General features: G+C 62.3%; 11 protein-coding genes across 11 annotated transcripts; 4 read left to right on the top strand and 7 right to left on the bottom strand.

The window, feature by feature from the left end:
- Positions 1–112: 112 nt before the first annotated feature.
- SCHCODRAFT_02645416 (uncharacterized protein) lies at positions 113–1,943 on the bottom strand (the record flags this gene model as incomplete). Its single annotated transcript, XM_050346436.1, has 3 exons — positions 113–172; positions 212–455; positions 906–1,943. Coding segments are annotated over 2 exons (922 nt in total), but the record flags the coding sequence as incomplete, so codon positions are not given.
- Positions 1,848–2,283, bottom strand: SCHCODRAFT_02133883 (uncharacterized protein). Its single transcript, XM_050341899.1, has one exon. It carries the CDS (start codon positions 2,224–2,226, stop codon positions 1,927–1,929), a length of 300 nt encoding a protein of 99 aa, XP_050197065.1. The 5' UTR covers positions 2,227–2,283; the 3' UTR covers positions 1,848–1,926.
- SCHCODRAFT_02673801 (uncharacterized protein) lies at positions 2,236–3,828 on the top strand (the record flags this gene model as incomplete). The annotated part of the gene is made up of 5 exons (XM_050346687.1): positions 2,236–2,275; positions 2,327–2,486; positions 3,013–3,189; positions 3,653–3,731; positions 3,799–3,828. 5 exons carry the CDS (start codon positions 2,236–2,238, stop codon positions 3,826–3,828), a joined length of 486 nt encoding a protein of 161 aa, XP_050197064.1.
- A 417-nt stretch (positions 3,829–4,245) lies between these two features.
- Positions 4,246–5,612, bottom strand: SCHCODRAFT_02707110 (uncharacterized protein; the record flags this gene model as incomplete). The annotated part of the gene is made up of 9 exons (XM_050347020.1): positions 4,246–4,300; positions 4,371–4,441; positions 4,492–4,630; positions 4,681–4,700; positions 5,220–5,270; positions 5,321–5,379; positions 5,435–5,451; positions 5,521–5,541; positions 5,596–5,612. 9 exons carry the CDS (start codon positions 5,610–5,612, stop codon positions 4,246–4,248), a joined length of 450 nt encoding a protein of 149 aa, XP_050197063.1.
- Positions 5,613–7,885: 2,273 nt separating this feature from the next.
- On the top strand, positions 7,886–9,069 carry SCHCODRAFT_02707109 (uncharacterized protein; the record flags this gene model as incomplete). Its single annotated transcript, XM_050347019.1, has 6 exons — positions 7,886–8,046; positions 8,110–8,213; positions 8,386–8,563; positions 8,615–8,775; positions 8,826–8,977; positions 9,028–9,069. The coding sequence occupies 6 exons, from the start codon at positions 7,886–7,888 to the stop codon at positions 9,067–9,069; spliced, it is 798 nt and encodes a 265-aa protein (XP_050197062.1).
- A 520-nt stretch (positions 9,070–9,589) lies between these two features.
- SCHCODRAFT_02707108 (uncharacterized protein) lies at positions 9,590–9,989 on the top strand (the record flags this gene model as incomplete). Its single annotated transcript, XM_050347018.1, has 3 exons — positions 9,590–9,625; positions 9,685–9,832; positions 9,883–9,989. 3 exons carry the CDS (start codon positions 9,590–9,592, stop codon positions 9,987–9,989), a joined length of 291 nt encoding a protein of 96 aa, XP_050197061.1.
- Positions 9,990–10,678: 689 nt separating this feature from the next.
- On the bottom strand, positions 10,679–12,470 carry SCHCODRAFT_02645393 (uncharacterized protein; the record flags this gene model as incomplete). Its single annotated transcript, XM_050346435.1, has 2 exons — positions 10,679–10,982; positions 11,433–12,470. Coding segments are annotated over 2 exons (922 nt in total), but the record flags the coding sequence as incomplete, so codon positions are not given.
- Positions 12,375–12,809, bottom strand: SCHCODRAFT_02133796 (uncharacterized protein). The gene has a single exon (XM_050341898.1). It carries the CDS (start codon positions 12,751–12,753, stop codon positions 12,454–12,456), a length of 300 nt encoding a protein of 99 aa, XP_050197059.1. The 5' UTR covers positions 12,754–12,809; the 3' UTR covers positions 12,375–12,453.
- Positions 12,530–13,298, top strand: SCHCODRAFT_02133709 (uncharacterized protein). Its single transcript, XM_050341897.1, has 2 exons — positions 12,530–12,802; positions 12,854–13,298. Exons 1-2 carry the CDS (start codon positions 12,763–12,765, stop codon positions 13,240–13,242), a joined length of 429 nt encoding a protein of 142 aa, XP_050197058.1. The 5' UTR covers positions 12,530–12,762; the 3' UTR covers positions 13,243–13,298.
- Positions 13,299–13,410: 112 nt separating this feature from the next.
- Positions 13,411–14,330, bottom strand: SCHCODRAFT_02645389 (uncharacterized protein). The gene has a single exon (XM_050346434.1). The coding sequence runs from the start codon at positions 14,267–14,269 to the stop codon at positions 13,847–13,849; it is 423 nt and encodes a 140-aa protein (XP_050197057.1). The 5' UTR covers positions 14,270–14,330; the 3' UTR covers positions 13,411–13,846.
- Positions 14,331–14,772: 442 nt separating this feature from the next.
- SCHCODRAFT_01109277 (uncharacterized protein) lies at positions 14,773–16,533 on the bottom strand (the record flags this gene model as incomplete). The annotated part of the gene is made up of 9 exons (XM_003026503.3): positions 14,773–14,827; positions 14,898–14,968; positions 15,040–15,576; positions 15,628–15,773; positions 15,848–15,906; positions 15,962–15,978; positions 16,047–16,067; positions 16,122–16,346; positions 16,420–16,533. The coding sequence occupies 9 exons, from the start codon at positions 16,531–16,533 to the stop codon at positions 14,773–14,775; spliced, it is 1,245 nt and encodes a 414-aa protein (XP_003026549.2).
- Positions 16,534–17,790: the final 1,257 nt, after the last annotated feature.

Genomic DNA, 17,790 nt, shown 5'->3' with positions numbered 1-17,790 from the left:
GTAGAGGCTCACCGTGTTCCTTCCCTCTTCCCGTCTCCATCCACCCTGCACGCCATCACACTGCCCTTACGATGGGGTCATGCTGTTCGTATGTTTTGTCACCGCTGGAGGGGGAGGTCATGCTGGTAGGCGAGGTCACGTTGGGAGGGGGAGGTCATGCTGGTAGGAGGGACCATGCTGGCAGGAGGGGCCATGCTGGTAGGAGGGACCATGCTGGCAGGAGGGGCCATGCTGGTAGGAGGGGTCACGTCGGGATCATGCTAGGATGCACGCGTAGAATACCGTAGATAGCACCCCCACGCCCCCCGCGCACGGGCCCCTTGACGGGGAGACCGTGCGCGGGGGGCCCGGCAAAGGAGGGGTGGGCGCTAAACACAATTCGATTCTTGCTGTCACTCCGCATCATCACAGGGCGAGGGGAGGGGCCGTCTGCGCGAAGGGGTGAGTCAGATGGGTCCAGGTGGGGATTTGCAGAGGGGTGGGGGTCCGAGGCGAAGGAATCGTCCTGCGTGTAGGACGAGTCGGCGTAGGAGATGGTCGAGGCGTGCGGGTCGAAGGGGGCGCCGATGTAGCCGTTGGGGACGTCCTGCGCGTTATAGCCGTCCTGCGCGTTATAGCCGTCCTGCGCGTTATAGCCGTCCTGCGCGTTACAGCCGTCCTGCGCGTTACAGCCGTCCTGCGAGTGAGAGCCTGGCGAGGCGCCGAAATCGTTGGAAGCTGAAGGGGAGCGCGAGCGACCTTGGGAAGGGGTAGCACCCGGTGGAGGTGCGTCCGACTGCGGCATCGGGCGGCTGAAGTTGCGGATGTGCTGCTGGATGGGCTGGCGGCTTGCTTGGCGGGAGGAAGCAGAGCTGGATGTGATCGGCGAGGAGACGACGACGGTCGGTACGTCCTCGTTGGCACTATACGCCGCACCAGATGTGTCCGTGTACGCCGCACCAGACGCATCGGCATAGTACGCCTGATCGTCGTCGTCCTGGGAGTATATGCTGTCCAAATTGCGGGTGTAGCGTCCAGAGGCAGGGTACCCAGGACCCCCATAGGAGTTGCGATCGTCGTCCTGCGAATAGACACTATCGACATTCGAGTAGACGGACTTGAACGCGTTGCTCGCGTGCGGGTTGTCTTGGCGGCCGGGGGTGGGCCGCTTGGCGTCGGCGCGGACGGTGTCGTGAGCATACGACGGCGGACCACGTCCACGCCCACTGGCAGCCCTCTGCACGCCCTCGCTCGCGCGCTTCGCATCCGGCCACGAGTCGCGCAGGGCAGAGTCGTAGTTCTGGTGCGAGCCTGGCCGGTCGTCGCGGTACGTGTCGGTGAGGCCGGCGAGGACGGCCTCCTGCGCGTCCGCCAGCGGCTGGTCGTCGTCGACGGGCGAGTTCATGTCGATGTACGAGTCGACGGAGGGCTCGCTGGCGTGGCCGGCGCGGTTGCCAGAGTTGAATGATGGGTCGTTGGTGTTGAACGGCGGATAGTGCTCGAGCCCGGCGTCCGCCGGGTAGATGGAGTAGGACGAGCCGGCGTAGGACGTGCTGGCCTTGCTCTCCGAATACGCGTGCCTGGCGCGAAACGAGCTGGCGTCGGTGTACACGCTCTCGTCGTCCCGCGCCTGGTCGAAGCGGGAGCGGATGAGCGGCGAGCCGGGCGGCGGGGCCGGGCGCGGCGGGGGTGCATGAGCGCGACCCGGTTCGTTCGTCGGCCTCCGCTGAGAAGTCTTGCGGACGAGCGTGTCGAGGGGAGAGGACGCTGGGAGGCGGTAGCCTGCCATCGCGGCGCGAACCAACTGTGGACCGGGCCGATATCCGTGCGACGCGATCGACAGGGCACAGGTGTGGCGTCGGCGGGCTGGCTGGCTCGGATGGGCGCTTCGATCAGGACGGCCTCCACGGGCGACTGTCGAGCATCCTTCTGGTCACATCACACCTTCTATCCCGCAGGCTGCCATCGGAGCGACACGGCGGACGCCTGATCTGCCTCAAGCGCACCAGCATACCCGCCCCATGCTCTTCCGCCTTCTGTCTGCGCCGCTCTCATCCTCTTTCGCACCGCTGCCAGCCTCTCTCGCACTGCCCTCTTGCTCCATCTCATCGCCCGCCCCTTTCTGTTGATCGCGCCGTACGGCCTATACTCCCCGCCGTACTCACGCCCACCCTCAAACATCGCCAAGTCTCGTCCAAGTACACGTTCATCCCTGCCCCTGCCCTTCTTGCCGTGCCCGTTGTCCATCACAGTCGCATGTCGGCGCCCACCGCGACGTCTCCATGCGCTGAGCGAGGTGCGTGCCCGAGCTCTCTCCTCGATCGATCGATTCTCATCCCACTACAAGCCCTCTCCTGCCCCACTACAACCAGTCTCCCGCCCTTCCAGCCCGTGCGCGTGCCCGCCCCTCTGACTACGTATGCCTCCCTTCCCTTCGCTCCCCCTCCTTCCCTCACCCTCTCCTCTCTCTACCTCCCCCACTCCACCCTTCGAGCGATGACCAAGAGGTCGGGAGCGTGCCCAAGGGCGAATAAGCGCGGCTGTTGCGAAGTTGATATGCGGCGGGAGGGAGTAAAAGGGAATTCAGTGCGCATATACTTACCTCTAGAATTCGACTCAGCTCGCGCATATATCTGTAGAATTCAACTCAATACGCGCCTATATCACCTATATGCATCCCTACGCGCTTCGAAACAACGCGCATCTGCCCATCTACCTATTTACTTGTCTGCTTAGTCTTCTTTTACCTCCCTCCACCCTCCCTTCTCACCCTCCCCCTCCCTTCTCACCCTCCCCCTCCCTTCTCACCCTCCCCCTCCCTTCTCACCCTTCCCCTGCCCTCCATCCTCTACTTCCCTCTCTCCCTTCTCCTCCCCCCCCTCGCTTTTTCTCGATCCCCCACCTATCCCCCCCTCCTCCTCCCTTCCCTTCCCCTCCCTCCTCCTTCCTCCCCCCCTTCGCTTCCCACTTCTCCACCCCTCCCCTCCACATAACCCACCACCTCACCCCCACCCCCTCTGAGGGATGTCCAAGAGGGTGGGGCGCGACGAGGAGGAGGGTGGGTGCTTTCGAGGAGGAGGTGGGGCAAGGAGGAGGGCGGCGGCAGGCGAAGCGGGCGCACGTGTTGAGGAGGAGGAGGAGTGTGCGCGTGTTGAAGAGGAGGTGGGTGCGCGTCAAGGAGGGGGGGATGGAGGAGTGCAAGTCGAGGAGGTGCGTGTACGTGCACGTCGACGAGCAGGGCCGTGCACGTCGAGGAGCGGGGCTCTTGCAAAGTTGATATGAGGCGGGAGGGAGGGGGGCGTTGAGAGAGGGAGGGGGGCGATGAGGGAGATCGGCGAGATCAGCAAGTACGGAGGGAGGGAGGAGGCAAGGAAACTATGAGGCGGGAGGGAGGAGATGAGGGAGCGCGGGAGGGTGGAGATGAGGGAGGAGGGCAGCTGGGAGGGAAGCGATGAGGGGGGTTCTCACGGAGCTGATATGAGGCGGGAGGGAGACGACGACGGGGGATCTCCTGCCCGCGGGTCTTGCGCGTCGTGGAGGGGAGTCCCGCGCCCGGCCTCGAAGGTCTCGCGCGCGCGCCCTCGAAGGTCCTGCGCCCGGCCTCGAAGGTCCTGCGCTCGGCCTCGGGGGTCTTGCGCGGCGTCGGGGGAAGCTCGCACGACGTTGGGGACAGCTCGCACGACGTCGGGGGCACCTCGCACGACATCGACAGCAGCTCCAACGACGTCGGGGACAACTCGCACGACGTCGAGGTCAGCGCCATATACATACAGTGTAACTACCATAAGTACAGCTAAATAACGAAGACTGATAGTGCAGCTGAACGCCGAAGACGACGAGTACGGCTAACTAGCGAAGACGACGAGTACGGCTAACTAGCGAAGCCTACGGATCCAGCTAATCAGTGAAGACAACGAGTCCAGCTAACTAGCGAAGACGACGAGTCCAGCTAATCAACGACGACGACGGCGAGTGCAGCGAATGAGCAGATACTACGCGTTCAGTCAACAAATCACACTGGCAACGAGTACGCGACCTGCACGACGAGCACGCGACCTGCACGACGAGCACGCGACCTGCACGACAAGCACACGATCTGCACGACGAGCACGCGACCTGCATGACGAGCACACGACCTGCACGACGAGTGCGCGACCTGCACGACGAGTACACGACCTGCAAAAGACATTCAACCATGGGGGATCGGAACGAAGGAGGGAGGGGCTTACGAGACTACACACATCGTCGCGCGGGCGACGCCGCACCTCAGCCCAGAGCGAGGGTCAGCTCATCGACCGCGAGACGCGGTGTGAGCGATGGTCTGCGAGACGCGGCGTCAGCGGAATAGCAGAGTCAGAAATTGAACGCGAGATCGATACAATAAGACTCACCTGAGAGCAGCTCGCCTGCGGCGGTGGCGAGCGCTATCGTGGCTCGTCGCTGGCTGCCCGTCACGAAGGTCCTAGCTCGTCATGAAGGTCCCAGCTCGTCGCGAAGGTCCCAGCTCGTCACCGCCCTCGGCCGCGTCCCCACCATCTCCTCGACATCCCGTCTCGCCCCCGACGTCATATCCCGTCCCAGACAATTCATCTCGTCGTCGTCGTCGTCGTCATCCTCCGTCGCCGCCCCCGCCATCATCAACGGCCCGCCGCTGGGGAGAGAATCAGATAAGAGGTCGACACGCAGGAGTGAGCGGCGCACCTCAGGCCTGCAGGCGTGCGCTAAGGGTGGGGCACGGCGGTGAAGAAGACGGTAGGGCACGGTGGTGAGGAAGACGGCGTCGAAGGTGTCGGGCAGAGAGACAGTAGGAGCGTCTGCGGCGGCGTTGCGTCGAGAAGAGCGGCATCGCGAATGTCGCCGGCAACGAGCAGGCGTGGTGGGGGTCGACAGCGAACGGCGGCATGCGTGCGTCGGCGGCCCAGCGCAGAGGGCCGGCAGGCGGCGCCGACGTGGGGTAGACGACGCCAACGAGACGACTTTAACGAGGGCGAAGGAGGTGATCGTCGAGCAAAATCCCCTCGTCGACGTCGTGCGCGCTCTCGGTGCCGGTACGGAGGGAGTGTGGCACAGCTGTCGTGTGAAGATCAGCGCATGATGGCAAAAACGACGGTGAGGACGTACTGGACGACGGCGAGCAGCTCGCTCATGCGTGGTGGTCGATGCCAGTGGACGGGGAGGAGGGCGGGAATGGCGCACACGGCACGGGAGGACCGCGTCGGCCGCTAGAGGGGGCAGCCTACGTGTCGCCTGGATGGCCGCCCGTCGTCCTGTCCGTTGTCAAAGCCCGGGAACTGTAGGGGCGAGTGAGAACACGGGTGGCAGTGTGGAACGAAGGACACACCTTCTGGCCCTCGATGTGGCCGAGCCGTGCCGTTGACCGTCGACAAGAGGGCGGGGAGTCTAACAGAGCTGATCAGCACCGAACAACGTAGAGATCAGCAAGGAAAGCGCTTACTCACACTGACCTCCGGTCTGGCGAGAGCGTAGGCCTGTAAGGGTTATCAGCAAAGGGGAAAAAACGACAACAAAAGCGACGCGTACCCGCATTGGCGCGTCCTGGGACTGTTGAGTAAAGCAGTCAGTGAATCATAAGTCAAAGATGCCGGCAAGACTTACCTCGGCACGCTCAGCATCGCCAGCCGGTGACTGGGAGGAGGGAGGGGATGGGGGGAAGGAAAGAGCACCGAGCTCTGCCTGAAACCTCTCCTTCCCTCGCCTTATGTACCTGTCCCCCCGTCCATTAGCCTCTCTACCCGCAGCAGCCTCGTGCGCGGAGGCGACGCGCCCCCGAATACGAACCGCGCGCGAAGATTGAGTTACGAGAATGCGGAAGATTGCCCGCTGTAAGATTTTGGCGCGCACGGGGTTGTATGGCGCGTGTTGCCTACGGGGTGCACGTATGTGCGATACACACGAAGTTTACGTTGACGAAGAGTCGGGATGTCGAATGCCGGGCGCGGACCGAGGGTGGAAGGAGGGTGCTGGCTGGATATTTCCGCGGCGTGTTGACGCGTTCTCCGTGCGTATTCAAGCGTCTGACGGCTGCATGAGCGCAGGAGACTGTTCTGAATAGAAAACCGAGTTGTGGAATGGCGCGCGACAAGAACGGGGGGCGCCAGAAGTCGGGGAGACGGTCTTGAGCGTGGTGGTTTGAGCAGACGCGTGCCCTTCCGTTTTGGGAAGGCATTGAGAGCCAGAAAGGCAGCGCGCTCGCGCGCGCCCGTCGAGCAGCGGCGCGGCCTCGCGCTAGCGGCACAAAATCTGGCGGAAAATATACAGTATGTTTCTGACATACAGCGCGCAGTCCATGGCGCCTCGGGGGGCTCGGGAAGGGGCAAAATTCGCCTCTAAGCGCGGAAAGCGTGTCGACGGGCGCGACGGCAGCGCTATCTTCCAGCCTTCGAGGGCGCGTTTCAGCGTTACGTGCATGCTGACACTATCCGAGCCGAGCTGCGGAATCACAGCGGAAACGAGCGAGGAATGAGTGGAAGATGCGTACTGTTCAGGTGGTTGGTTTTGCAAGTGTGGGATTGCGAGCTACGCGTGCGTTCTTCGGCCGGCGCAACGGCATCCGCGTAGTCAGTGCATCCGACGAGATCGCTGCCTGGAATTGGGTGGCGCTAGGTGGAAGATTGGGATCGGGGCAGGGTTGAGAACATGCGGGATGAGCGTCGGGAATAGCACAGCGTACAGATGTCGAGAGCTCCTCGTACTTCCTGTGGGGCCAGCAGTAGGACGGGAGGCCCTGGGCGTGCACTTTGGCGCAGGCGGGGAGTCCATGCGGCGACGCTATAGGCGGACGAAAAACGACGCCACATATTCAAATCGCCCTTCGTCGCGCTATAGCACTCGACCGAGGGCGCGCATGGCAGCGTTGGGTATACAAAACCTGTTTAGAACCAAAAACTGCATCGATTTCCGTCGGTTCGTATTTTTGGGGGACGGTGCACAGAAAGGAGGGAAAGAGGTCGAGTTGAGCATGCAAATGTCCTTGAGCTCCCAGAGCGATAAGCAAATTCGTAGATCTCGCCCATCGCAGAACCGGCGATGGGTTCAGGGCGCATGGGCGAGTTCCCACGGCCTACTGCGACCCATCGCTGGCGTTGGGATCGCGGCGGAGGCCGTCTGAGATGCTGGAGATCGCGCCGGCACCGCTTTTGACGTATATCAGCCCGCAGAGTAGAGCACACAGCGCCGGAGGTTCAGAATCGCTGCTGATGATGTGGGCGAGCAGTTTAGCGTGTATTCCGAGGCGGCGGACGGACGCGCTGGGTGAGAGTCACAGGCAAGACGCAGAACGCGGCCGCGCGGACTCGACGGGCCGCCCTCCGGTCCCTGATTGGCGGCGCCACAAACTCCGTCCGTCTTGTCCGCGACCATCGAGGACCTCCCCTCTGCGCACCAGATCTCAAGTCGATGGCTGCTGGGACCTTGACGACGCCTGTCAGTCTCAGAAACTGCACAACAAGACATGTCCTGCTCAGCTCGACGATGACACCGAGGTGAGGAAGTAGGCGTCACGATCCCCGCTCCCGTCATTACGGCCTCAACGGAGCTCTAGCGCTGTGCCTTGATAGCACGCGGGGCTGGCTATTGAGCCCAATGCGGAAGGTGTTGACTTGGGTCGTCGGGCTTGCGCATGCGAACTTGTACCCACGCGCGGCTAAGCTTGCCTCGAGCGAATTCTGGGTGCACTCCCCCTCGCCGTGGTGGGCAGGCTAAACAGGAAATACGGTAAGAATTCATTGCTAACCTAGATGTATTTCCGTTCTTCAAAGGCACCTCCCGATGCATCTCAAGCATAACGGCACGTAAAGATCAACTTCACTCTCGTGGGCGCTAGGTTCAATCCGCGGACATACTCCGCGCGAGACATGAACTCGAGTGTCTTTTCGACGGTGAATCGATGTCAACTCAATTCGCCTTCCCTGAATACCTGGCACCAGCCAATATCCGGCAGCGCGCGAAAGCTCCCCTGGTGCAACCCATGTTCGTGTACGGTGGAGGTCTCGCCGAGTACGTGACCCTTGCGGACGGGCTCGCGCGAAATAACACGTTGCATGACCGGTGAGTTGCATACATGCGCGGAGATGTTGGTCTTCCATCAGACTCACTCGAACTTACGACAAGCCGAAAGCATCGATGCGCACGGGCTCCCCCGGATGTGGCGCGGGATTGGAAAAATTTAACCTATTCGGTCGCGGCGGGCGCCCTGACGCCGCCCTCATATACCGGTGCGTGCGAGTTTCCCTCTTACTTTCCCCCTTCATCCCCCTGCGCGCCCAAATCACGCTTGTCACTCACGCCCCTCTGCCTCTGCCGTCGCCCTCGACTGCGCGGTACTGATGCGTCGGTGAGTGCTCCTTCGCGCACGCGTCGCGTTCGAATGCTGACTGACATGTGCAGACACCGCGCCGGCCTTGCTCGCTCGCGCGTCGGATCCCAGGCGCCAGAAGGGCTGTCAACATTTCGAAAACGGGTCACGAACGCCCAATTTCGCGTCCAACACCTCGCCCAACGATGAGGAGGGCTGGATTGTGGCCGGCTTTACGTACGACGAGCGTCTCCTCAGTGGTCGTCTCAGGTGCGTCGTCGACTTGGCCGCGTATATCACCGATTTCTGACGCATTTTCAGGCGATTTCTAATGCGCTTTCTTACGCCAAAAAATCGCATTTTGACGCAAAATGCACGGAGGTCCGCGCGGGAATCCCTCGTTGAGAGCCGCGATGGCTGTGAAGGGGGGGAGGGGGAGGAGGCAGCGCTTCGCGCTGCCCTCAGCGGCGACGACGCGCGAGGTGAGTCTTGGGGCTCTTTGCTGTCACTCTCTTTTCTGACGAGTTTGCAGACACCTTCTCGCGCTCCCTCAAGCGAGAAATCCGGCGAATCGACGTCGATTGGGCCGGGGGCCGCGTCCTGGGGCCTGGCTGCCCGTCGCGGCCGTCGGGGAGGAGGAGGAGGGCGGCGCGAAGTGCCGACATAGGCATTCATTCGGCCGAGGTGCGTGTTACTATTTGCTGGTTATTTTCCGCCTGCTGACCCCTTCGTAGACATCTTCCCATGCATCACAAGCCTCAAAAATCCGCAAATAGACGTCAATTGTGCCGAGACCCGCGCCCCGCGTTCTCGGTGATTGGTGCGAGCGGGGGGAGGGGAGGCGCGCAGCGCCGCCCTCAACGCCAATGATCTCCGCACGATACGACCACGTTGCGCGTTGTTTAAGGTATGTCCTCCCCCTTCTCTCTCCCCCCTTTTCCCCACGTGCCCCGTTCCAATCTTGCCTTTCCTTCTCACAGCTACTCACCGCCATCCTCCCGCGGTCTTGTGTCCCTTCACACGGTCCCCCTTCCCTCCTTGTGTGACCCCTCCCCCTCTTTTCAAGCGCCGCCTTCCCTCGTCGTAGCGCTTCTCCCCCTTCACATATACCTTGTTTCTTTTCCCCCCTCCCCTCCTCTCTTTGTTGCCCCCTTCTCGTTTGCTCGCTCTGAACCCTTCCCTTTTGCTCACTACCCTCGCTTGCAGGCACCTCTACCTCCTCCCTAGCTTTGTCAGGAACTTTGCCCCGCACTCCCTCGGCGGCCCACGCGCTCCTCGTCATAAATCACCCGCCGCATGCCCAGGACCAAGATATCGCTGTCTCTCGAGCCGGTAAGCGTAGCTCACTCTTGCTTTTGTCCTCATTGCTGATGTTCTCCTCAGATCACCAGGCCTCTGACAAGGCGCGCACGCCCATGTGCGCTCTCTGTGGCCCTCCTACAATCCCCCCTTGCTCGCAATGCGCTCTCCTCCGCTGCTCGCCTGCTGCGCGGTCCCCCCTAGGCGATGAGGCAACGTATCGTCTTCCGCCGAGCGAGGGTAGGTGCTTCTCACGCGAGTCGAGATACCCTTTTCTGACTTGTTTCCAGTGCGCTTTCTTCATTTGCGCTGCGCGACGCTCATGTCCAGCACCCTTCTCACCGCCCCCTCGATTCTCATATCCAACTTGAACACGGCGCGCGTGCACATCACGTGAGATGTTCGACTTGTGCGCGTGCATGCCCCTGGTACCCATCTCGCGTACCACCATCGAGAGGTCAGTGCATAGTACTAGGTTACTGCTCAGTAGTTAGTCCTTGTTATCTTCTTTGTAATAGCTACGACATGCAATGAACCCCCATTGTTGTTTTGGAATCGAGAAAGTCGTGTGTGTCTAAAACAACATACATATACCACTAGTCCTCGGGGACGTCGGTCAGGAACGCGCCGCACTCGCCGGCACCTCCAGCGAGACTGCCGCGGGCGGGTAACTGCGCCACCACCGGGCTCGTCGGCGAGTCCCTCGCTGCACTTGCACGTCGAACGGGGGTGGAGGGTGGAGCATGCCTTGGGCTTGCAGAGGTCCAGGGAGGGCAGTGAGCTGTCTCTCCACACGCTTTCTCTCGTCGCACTCGCACTCGTCAAGACAAGGATAACGAAATCTTATTGTGGATAAGCTACCGACTACGTGCGCTACCGACTGCGTGCTCTAGCGTACTAGGGTGGGGACCCGCGCGGTGTCCGTACTCGGCTCGCTTCAGCAGGACGGGGGGTATATAAGACGAGGGGAGGTGGGTAGAGGCTTACCGTGTTCCTTCCCTCCTCCCGTCTCCATCCAACCTGCACGCCATCACGCTGCGCTCACGATGGGTCATGCTGTTCGTATGTTTCGTCACCGCTGGAGGGGGAGGTCATGCTGGTAAGCGAGGTCACGTTGGGAGGGGGAGGTCACGCTGGTAGGAGGGATGCTGGTAGGAGGGACCATGCTGGTAGGAGGGGTTACATCGGGATCATGCTAGGACGCACGCGTAGAGTACCGTAGATAGCACCCCCACGCCCCCCGCACACGGGCCCCTTGACGGGGAGACCGTGCGCGGGGGGCCCGGCAAAGGAGGGGTGGGCGCTAAACACAATTCGATTCTTGCTGTCACTCCGCATCATCACAGGGCGAGGGGAGGGGCCGTCTGCGCGAAGGGGTGAGTCAGATGGGTCCAGGTGGGGATTTGCAGAGGGGTGGGGGTCCGAGGCGAAGGAATCGTCCTGCGTGTAGGACGAGTCGGCGTAGGAGATGGTCGAGGCGTGCGGGTCGAAGGGGGCGCCGATGTAGCCGTTGGGGACGTCCTGCGCGTTATAGCCGTCCTGCGCGTTATAGCCGTCCTGCGCGTTATAGCCGTCCTGCGCGTTACAGCCGTCCTGCGCGTTACAGCCGTCCTGCGAGTGAGAGCCTGGCGAGGCGCCGAAATCGTTGGAAGCTGAAGGGGAGCGCGAGCGACCTTGGGAAGGGGTAGCACCCGGTGGAGGTGCGTCCGACTGCGGCATCGGGCGGCTGAAGTTGCGGATGTGCTGCTGGATGGGCTGGCGGCTTGCTTGGCGGGAGGAAGCAGAGCTGGATGTGATCGGCGAGGAGACGACGACGGTCGGTACGTCCTCGTTGGCACTATACGCCGCACCAGATGTGTCCGTGTACGCCGCACCAGACGCATCGGCATAGTACGCCTGATCGTCGTCGTCCTGGGAGTATATGCTGTCCAAATTGCGGGTGTAGCGTCCAGAGGCAGGGTACCCAGGACCCCCATAGGAGTTGCGATCGTCGTCCTGCGAATAGACACTATCGACATTCGAGTAGACGGACTTGAACGCGTTGCTCGCGTGCGGGTTGTCTTGGCGGCCGGGGGTGGGCCGCTTGGCGTCGGCGCGGACGGTGTCGTGAGCATACGACGGCGGACCACGTCCACGCCCACTGGCAGCCCTCTGCACGCCCTCGCTCGCGCGCTTCGCATCCGGCCACGAGTCGCGCAGGGCAGAGTCGTAGTTCTGGTGCGAGCCTGGCCGGTCGTCGCGGTACGTGTCGGTGAGGCCGGCGAGGACGGCCTCCTGCGCGTCCGCCAGCGGCTGGTCGTCGTCGACGGGCGAGTTCATGTCGATGTACGAGTCGACGGAGGGCTCGCTGGCGTGGCCGGCGCGGTTGCCAGAGTTGAATGATGGGTCGTTGGTGTTGAACGGCGGATAGTGCTCGAGCCCGGCGTCCGCCGGGTAGATGGAGTAGGACGAGCCGGCGTAGGACGTGCTGGCCTTGCTCTCCGAATACGCGTGCCTGGCGCGAAACGAGCTGGCGTCGGTGTACACGCTCTCGTCGTCCCGCGCCTGGTCGAAGCGGGAGCGGATGAGCGGCGAGCCGGGCGGCGGGGCCGGGCGCGGCGGGGGTGCATGAGCGCGACCCGGTTCGTTCGTCGGCCTCCGCTGAGAAGTCTTGCGGACGAGCGTGTCGAGGGGAGAGGACGCTGGGAGGCGGTAGCCTGCCATCGCGGCGCGAACCAACTGTGGACCGGGCCGATATCCGTGCGACGCGATCGACAGGGCACAGGTGTGGCGTCGGCGGGCTGGCTGGCTCGGATGGGCGCTTCGATCAGGACGGCCTCCACGGGCGACTGTCGAGCATCCTTCTGGTCACATCACACCTTCTATCCCGCAGGCTGCCATCGGAGCGACACGGCGGACGCCTGATCTGCCTCAAGCGCACCAGCATACCCGCCCCATGCTCTTCCGCCTTCTGTCTGCGCCGCTCTCATCCTCTTTCGCACCGCTGCCAGCCTCTCTCGCACTGCCCTCTTGCTCCATCTCATCGCCCGCCCCTTTCTGTTGATCGCGCCGTACGGCCTATACTCCCCGCCGTACTCACGCCCACCCTCAAACATCGCCAAGTCTCGTCCAAGTACACGTTCATCCCTGCCCCTGCCCTTCTTGCCGTGCCCGTTGTCCATCACAGTCGCATGTCGGCGCCCACCGCGACGTCTCCATGCGCTGAGCGAGGTGCGTGCCCGAGCTCTCTCCTCGATCGATCGATTCTCATCCCACTACAAGCCCTCTCCTGCCCCACTACAACCAGTCTCCCGCCCTTCCAGCCCGTGCGCGTGCCCGCCCCTCTGACTACGTATGCCTCCCTTCCCTTCGCTCCCCCTCCTTCCCTCACCCTCTCCTCTCTCTACCTCCCCCACTCCACCCTTCGAGCGATGACCAAGAGGTCGGGAGCGTGCCCAAGGGCGAATAAGCGCGGCTGTTGCGAAGTTGATATGCGGCGGGAGGGAGTAAAAGGGAATTCAGTGCGCATATACTTACCTCTAGAATTCGACTCAGCTCGCGCATATATCTGTAGAATTCAACTCAATACGCGCCTATATCACCTATATGCATCCCTACGCGCTTCGAAACAACGCGCATCTGCCCATCTACCTATTTACTTGTCTGCTTAGTCTTCTTTTACCTCCCTCCACCCTCCCTTCTCACCCTCCCCCTCCCTTCTCACCCTCCCCCTCCCTTCTCACCCTCCCCCTCCCTTCTCACCCTTCCCCTGCCCTCCATCCTCTACTTCCCTCTCTCCCTTCTCCTCCCCCCCCTCGCTTTTTCTCGATCCCCCACCTATCCCCCCCTCCTCCTCCCTTCCCTTCCCCTCCCTCCTCCTTCCTCCCCCCCTTCGCTTCCCACTTCTCCACCCCTCCCCTCCACATAACCCACCACCTCACCCCCACCCCCTCTGAGGGATGTCCAAGAGGGTGGGGCGCGACGAGGAGGAGGGTGGGTGCTTTCGAGGAGGAGGTGGGGCAAGGAGGAGGGCGGCGGCAGGCGAAGCGGGCGCACGTGTTGAGGAGGAGGAGGAGTGTGCGCGTGTTGAAGAGGAGGTGGGTGCGCGTCAAGGAGGGGGGGATGGAGGAGTGCAAGTCGAGGAGGTGCGTGTACGTGCACGTCGACGAGCAGGGCCGTGCACGTCGAGGAGCGGGGCTCTTGCAAAGTTGATATGAGGCGGGAGGGAGGGGGGCGTTGAGAGAGGGAGGGGGGCGATGAGGGAGATCGGCGAGATCAGCAAGTACGGAGGGAGGGAGGAGGCAAGGAAACTATGAGGCGGGAGGGAGGAGATGAGGGAGCGCGGGAGGGTGGAGATGAGGGAGGAGGGCAGCTGGGAGGGAAGCGATGAGGGGGGTTCTCACGGAGCTGATATGAGGCGGGAGGGAGACGACGACGGGGGATCTCCTGCCCGCGGGTCTTGCGCGTCGTGGAGGGGAGTCCCGCGCCCGGCCTCGAAGGTCTCGCGCGCGCGCCCTCGAAGGTCCTGCGCCCGGCCTCGAAGGTCCTGCGCTCGGCCTCGGGGGTCTTGCGCGGCGTCGGGGGAAGCTCGCACGACGTTGGGGACAGCTCGCACGACGTCGGGGGCACCTCGCACGACATCGACAGCAGCTCCAACGACGTCGGGGACAACTCGCACGACGTCGAGGTCAGCGCCATATACATACAGTGTAACTACCATAAGTACAGCTAAATAACGAAGACTGATAGTGCAGCTGAACGCCGAAGACGACGAGTACGGCTAACTAGCGAAGACGACGAGTACGGCTAACTAGCGAAGCCTACGGATCCAGCTAATCAGTGAAGACAACGAGTCCAGCTAACTAGCGAAGACGACGAGTCCAGCTAATCAACGACGACGACGGCGAGTGCAGCGAATGAGCAGATACTACGCGTTCAGTCAACAAATCACACTGGCAACGAGTACGCGACCTGCACGACGAGCACGCGACCTGCACGACGAGCACGCGACCTGCACGACAAGCACACGATCTGCACGACGAGCACGCGACCTGCATGACGAGCACACGACCTGCACGACGAGTGCGCGACCTGCACGACGAGTACACGACCTGCAAAAGACATTCAACCATGGGGGATCGGAACGAAGGAGGGAGGGGCTTACGAGACTACACACATCGTCGCGCGGGCGACGCCGCACCTCAGCCCAGAGCGAGGGTCAGCTCATCGACCGCGAGACGCGGTGTGAGCGATGGTCTGCGAGACGCGGCGTCAGCGGAATAGCAGAGTCAGAAATTGAACGCGAGATCGATACAATAAGACTCACCTGAGAGCAGCTCGCCTGCGGCGGTGGCGAGCGCTATCGTGGCTCGTCGCTGGCTGCCCGTCACGAAGGTCCTAGCTCGTCATGAAGGTCCCAGCTCGTCGCGAAGGTCCCAGCTCGTCGCCGCCCTCGGCCGCGTCCCCACCATCTCCTCGACATCCCGTCTCGCCCCCGACGTCATATCCCGTCCCAGACCCTTCATCTCGTTGTCGTCGTCGTCCTCCTCCTCCTTTGTCGCCGCCCCCGCCATCATCAACGGCCCGCCGCTGGGGAGAGAATCAGATAAGAGGTCGACACGCAGGAGTGAGCGGCGCACCTCAGGCCTGCAGGCGTACGCTAAGGGTGGGGCACGGCGGTGAAGAAGACGGTAGGGGACGGTGGTGAGGAAGACGGCGTCGAAGGTGTCGGGCGGAGACACCAGGAGCGTCTGCGGCGGCGTTGCGTCGAGAAGGGCGGCATTGCGAGTATCGCCGGCAACAAGCAGGCGTGGTGGGGCCGAGAGCGGATGGCGGCATGCGTGCGTCGGCCGCCCAGCGCAGAGGGGCGGCAGGCGGCGCCGACGTGGGGTAGACGACGCCAACGAGACGACTTTAACGAGGGGGAAGGAGGTGCATGTCGAGCAAAATCCCCTCGTCGACGTCGTGCGCGCTCTCGGTGCCGGTACGGAGGGAGAGTAGCACAGCTGTCGTGTGATGATCAGCGCATGATGGCGAAAACGACGGTGAGGACGTACTGGACGACGGCGAGCAGCTCGCTCATGCGTGGTGGTCGATGCCAATGGACGGGGAGGAGGGCGGGAATGGCGCACACGGCACAAGAGGAGCGCATCGGCCGCTAGAGGGGGCAGCCTACGTGTCGCCTGGATAGCTGCTCGTCGTCCTGTTCGTTGTCAAAGGCCGGCGACTTCAGGGGCGAGTGAGAACACGGGTGGTAGTGTAGAACGCAGGACACACCTTCTAGCCCTCGATGTGGCCGAGCCGTGCCGTTGACCGTCGACGAGAGGGAGGGGAGTCTAACAGAACTGATCAGCACCGAACAACGTAGAGATCAGCAAGAAAAGTGCTTACCCATGCTGACCGCCGGCCTGGCGAGAGCGTAGGCCTGTAAGGGTTATCAGCAAAGGGAAAAAACGACAACAAAAGCGACGCGTACCCGCATTGGCCCGTCCTGGGACTTCTGAGTGAATCAGTCAGCAATACATAAGTCAAAGATGCCGGCAAGACTTACCTCGGCACGCTCAGCATCGCCAGGCAGTGACTGGGAGGAGGGAGGGGATGGGGGGAAGGAAAGAGCACCGAGCTCTGTCCGAAACCTCTCCTCCCCTCGCCTTATGTACCTGTCCCCGCGTCCATTAGCCTCTCCGCCCGCAGCAGCCTCGTGCGCGGAGGCGACGCGCCCCCGAATACGAACCGCGCGCGAAGATTGAGTTACGAGAATGCGGAAGATTGCCCGCTGCGAAATTTTGGCGCGCGCGGCGTTGTATAGCGCGTGTTGCCTGCGCGGTACGCGTATGTACGATACACACGAAGGTTACGTCGAGAGAGAGTCGGGGATGTTGGTTCCCGGATGCGGATCGAGGGTGGAAGGAGGGTGTTGGCTGAGTATCTCCGCGGCGTGTTGACGTGTTCTCCGTGCGCATTCAAGCGTATATCGGCTGTATGAGCGCAGGAAACTGTTCTGAATAGAAGGCCGAGCTATGAGATGGCGCGCGACAAGAGCGGGTGGCACCAGATGTCGGGGGGGGGGACGAACTTGAGCGTGGTGGTTTGAGAAGACGCGTGCCCTGCCGTTTTGGGAAGGCATTGAGAGCCGGAAAGGCAGCGCGCTCGCGCGCGCCCGTCGAGCAGCGGCGCGGCCTCGCGCTGGCGGCAGAAACACTAGCGGAAAATATTCAGTATGTTTCTGACATACAGCGTGCAGATCATGGCGCCTCGGGGGGCTCGGGGAGGGGCAGATTTCGCCTCTGACCATGAGAACCGTGTCAACGGGCGCGATGGCAGCGCTATCTTCCAGCCTTCGAGGGCGCGTTTCAGCGTTACGTGCATGCTGACACTATCCGAGCCGAGCTGCGGAATCACAGCGGAAACGAGCGAGGAATGAGTGGAAGATGCGTACTGTTCAGGTGGTTGGTTTTGCAAGTGTGGGATTGCGAGCTACGCGTGCGTTCTTCGGCCGGCGCAACGGCATCCGCGTGGTCAGTGCATCCGACGAGATCGCTGCCTGAAATTGGGTGGCGCTAGGTGGAAGATTGGGATCGGGGCAGGGTTGAGAACATGCGGGATGAGCGTCGGGAATAGCACAGCGTACAGACATCAAGAGCTCCCCGTACTTCCTGTGAGGCTAGCAGCAGTACAGGCGACCATGGGCGTGCACTTTTGCGCAGGCGGGGCGCCCATGCGACGACGCTATAGGCGGACGAAAAACGACGCCACATATTCAAATCGCTCTTCGTCGCGCTATAGCACTCGAGCGAGAGCGCGGATGGCAGGATTGGGTATACAAAACCTGTTCAGAACCAAAAACTGCATCGATTTCCGTCGTTTCGTATTTTTGGGGGACGGTGCACAGAAAGGAGGGAAAGAGGTTGAGTTGCGCATGCAAATGTCCTTGACCTCTCACCACGATAAGCAAATTCGTAGATCTCGCCCATCGCAGAACCGGCGATGGGTTCAGGGCGCATGGGCGAGTGCCCGCGGCCTACTGCGACCCATCGCTGGCGTTGGGATCGCGGCGAAGGCCGTCTGAGATGCTGGGGATCGCGCCCGCAGCGCTTTTGACGTATATCAGCCCGCAGAGTAGAGCACACAGCGCCGGAGGTTCAAGATGGCTGCCGATGATGTGGGCGAGCAGTTTGGCGTGTATTCCGATGCGGCGGACGGACGCGCTGGGTGAGATT

The sequence above is a fragment of the Schizophyllum commune genome (assembly GCF_000143185.2).
Source record: "Schizophyllum commune H4-8 unplaced genomic scaffold SCHCOscaffold_17, whole genome shotgun sequence".
Taxonomy (NCBI): domain Eukaryota; kingdom Fungi; phylum Basidiomycota; class Agaricomycetes; order Agaricales; family Schizophyllaceae; genus Schizophyllum; species Schizophyllum commune.
The sequence above is the reverse complement of the archived record's forward strand: the minus strand, read 5'-3'. Positions and strand labels throughout refer to the sequence as shown.

Excerpts from the sequence above, each read along its gene's own strand:
- SCHCODRAFT_02133883 (XM_050341899.1), bottom strand. The coding sequence starts at position 2,226 with ATGGACAACGGGCACGGCAAGAAGGGCAGGGGCAGGGATGAACGTGTA.
- SCHCODRAFT_02645389 (XM_050346434.1), bottom strand. The coding sequence starts at position 14,269 with ATGGCGCTGACCTCGACGTCGTGCGAGTTGTCCCCGACGTCGTTGGAG.
- SCHCODRAFT_02133709 (XM_050341897.1), top strand. The coding sequence starts at position 12,763 with ATGTCGGCGCCCACCGCGACGTCTCCATGCGCTGAGCGAG. Across the intron at positions 12,803-12,853 it reads GTCTCCATGCGCTGAGCGAG|CCCTCTCCTGCCCCACTACA; the intron begins GTGCGTGCCCGA and ends TCCCACTACAAG.
- SCHCODRAFT_02133796 (XM_050341898.1), bottom strand. The coding sequence starts at position 12,753 with ATGGACAACGGGCACGGCAAGAAGGGCAGGGGCAGGGATGAACGTGTA.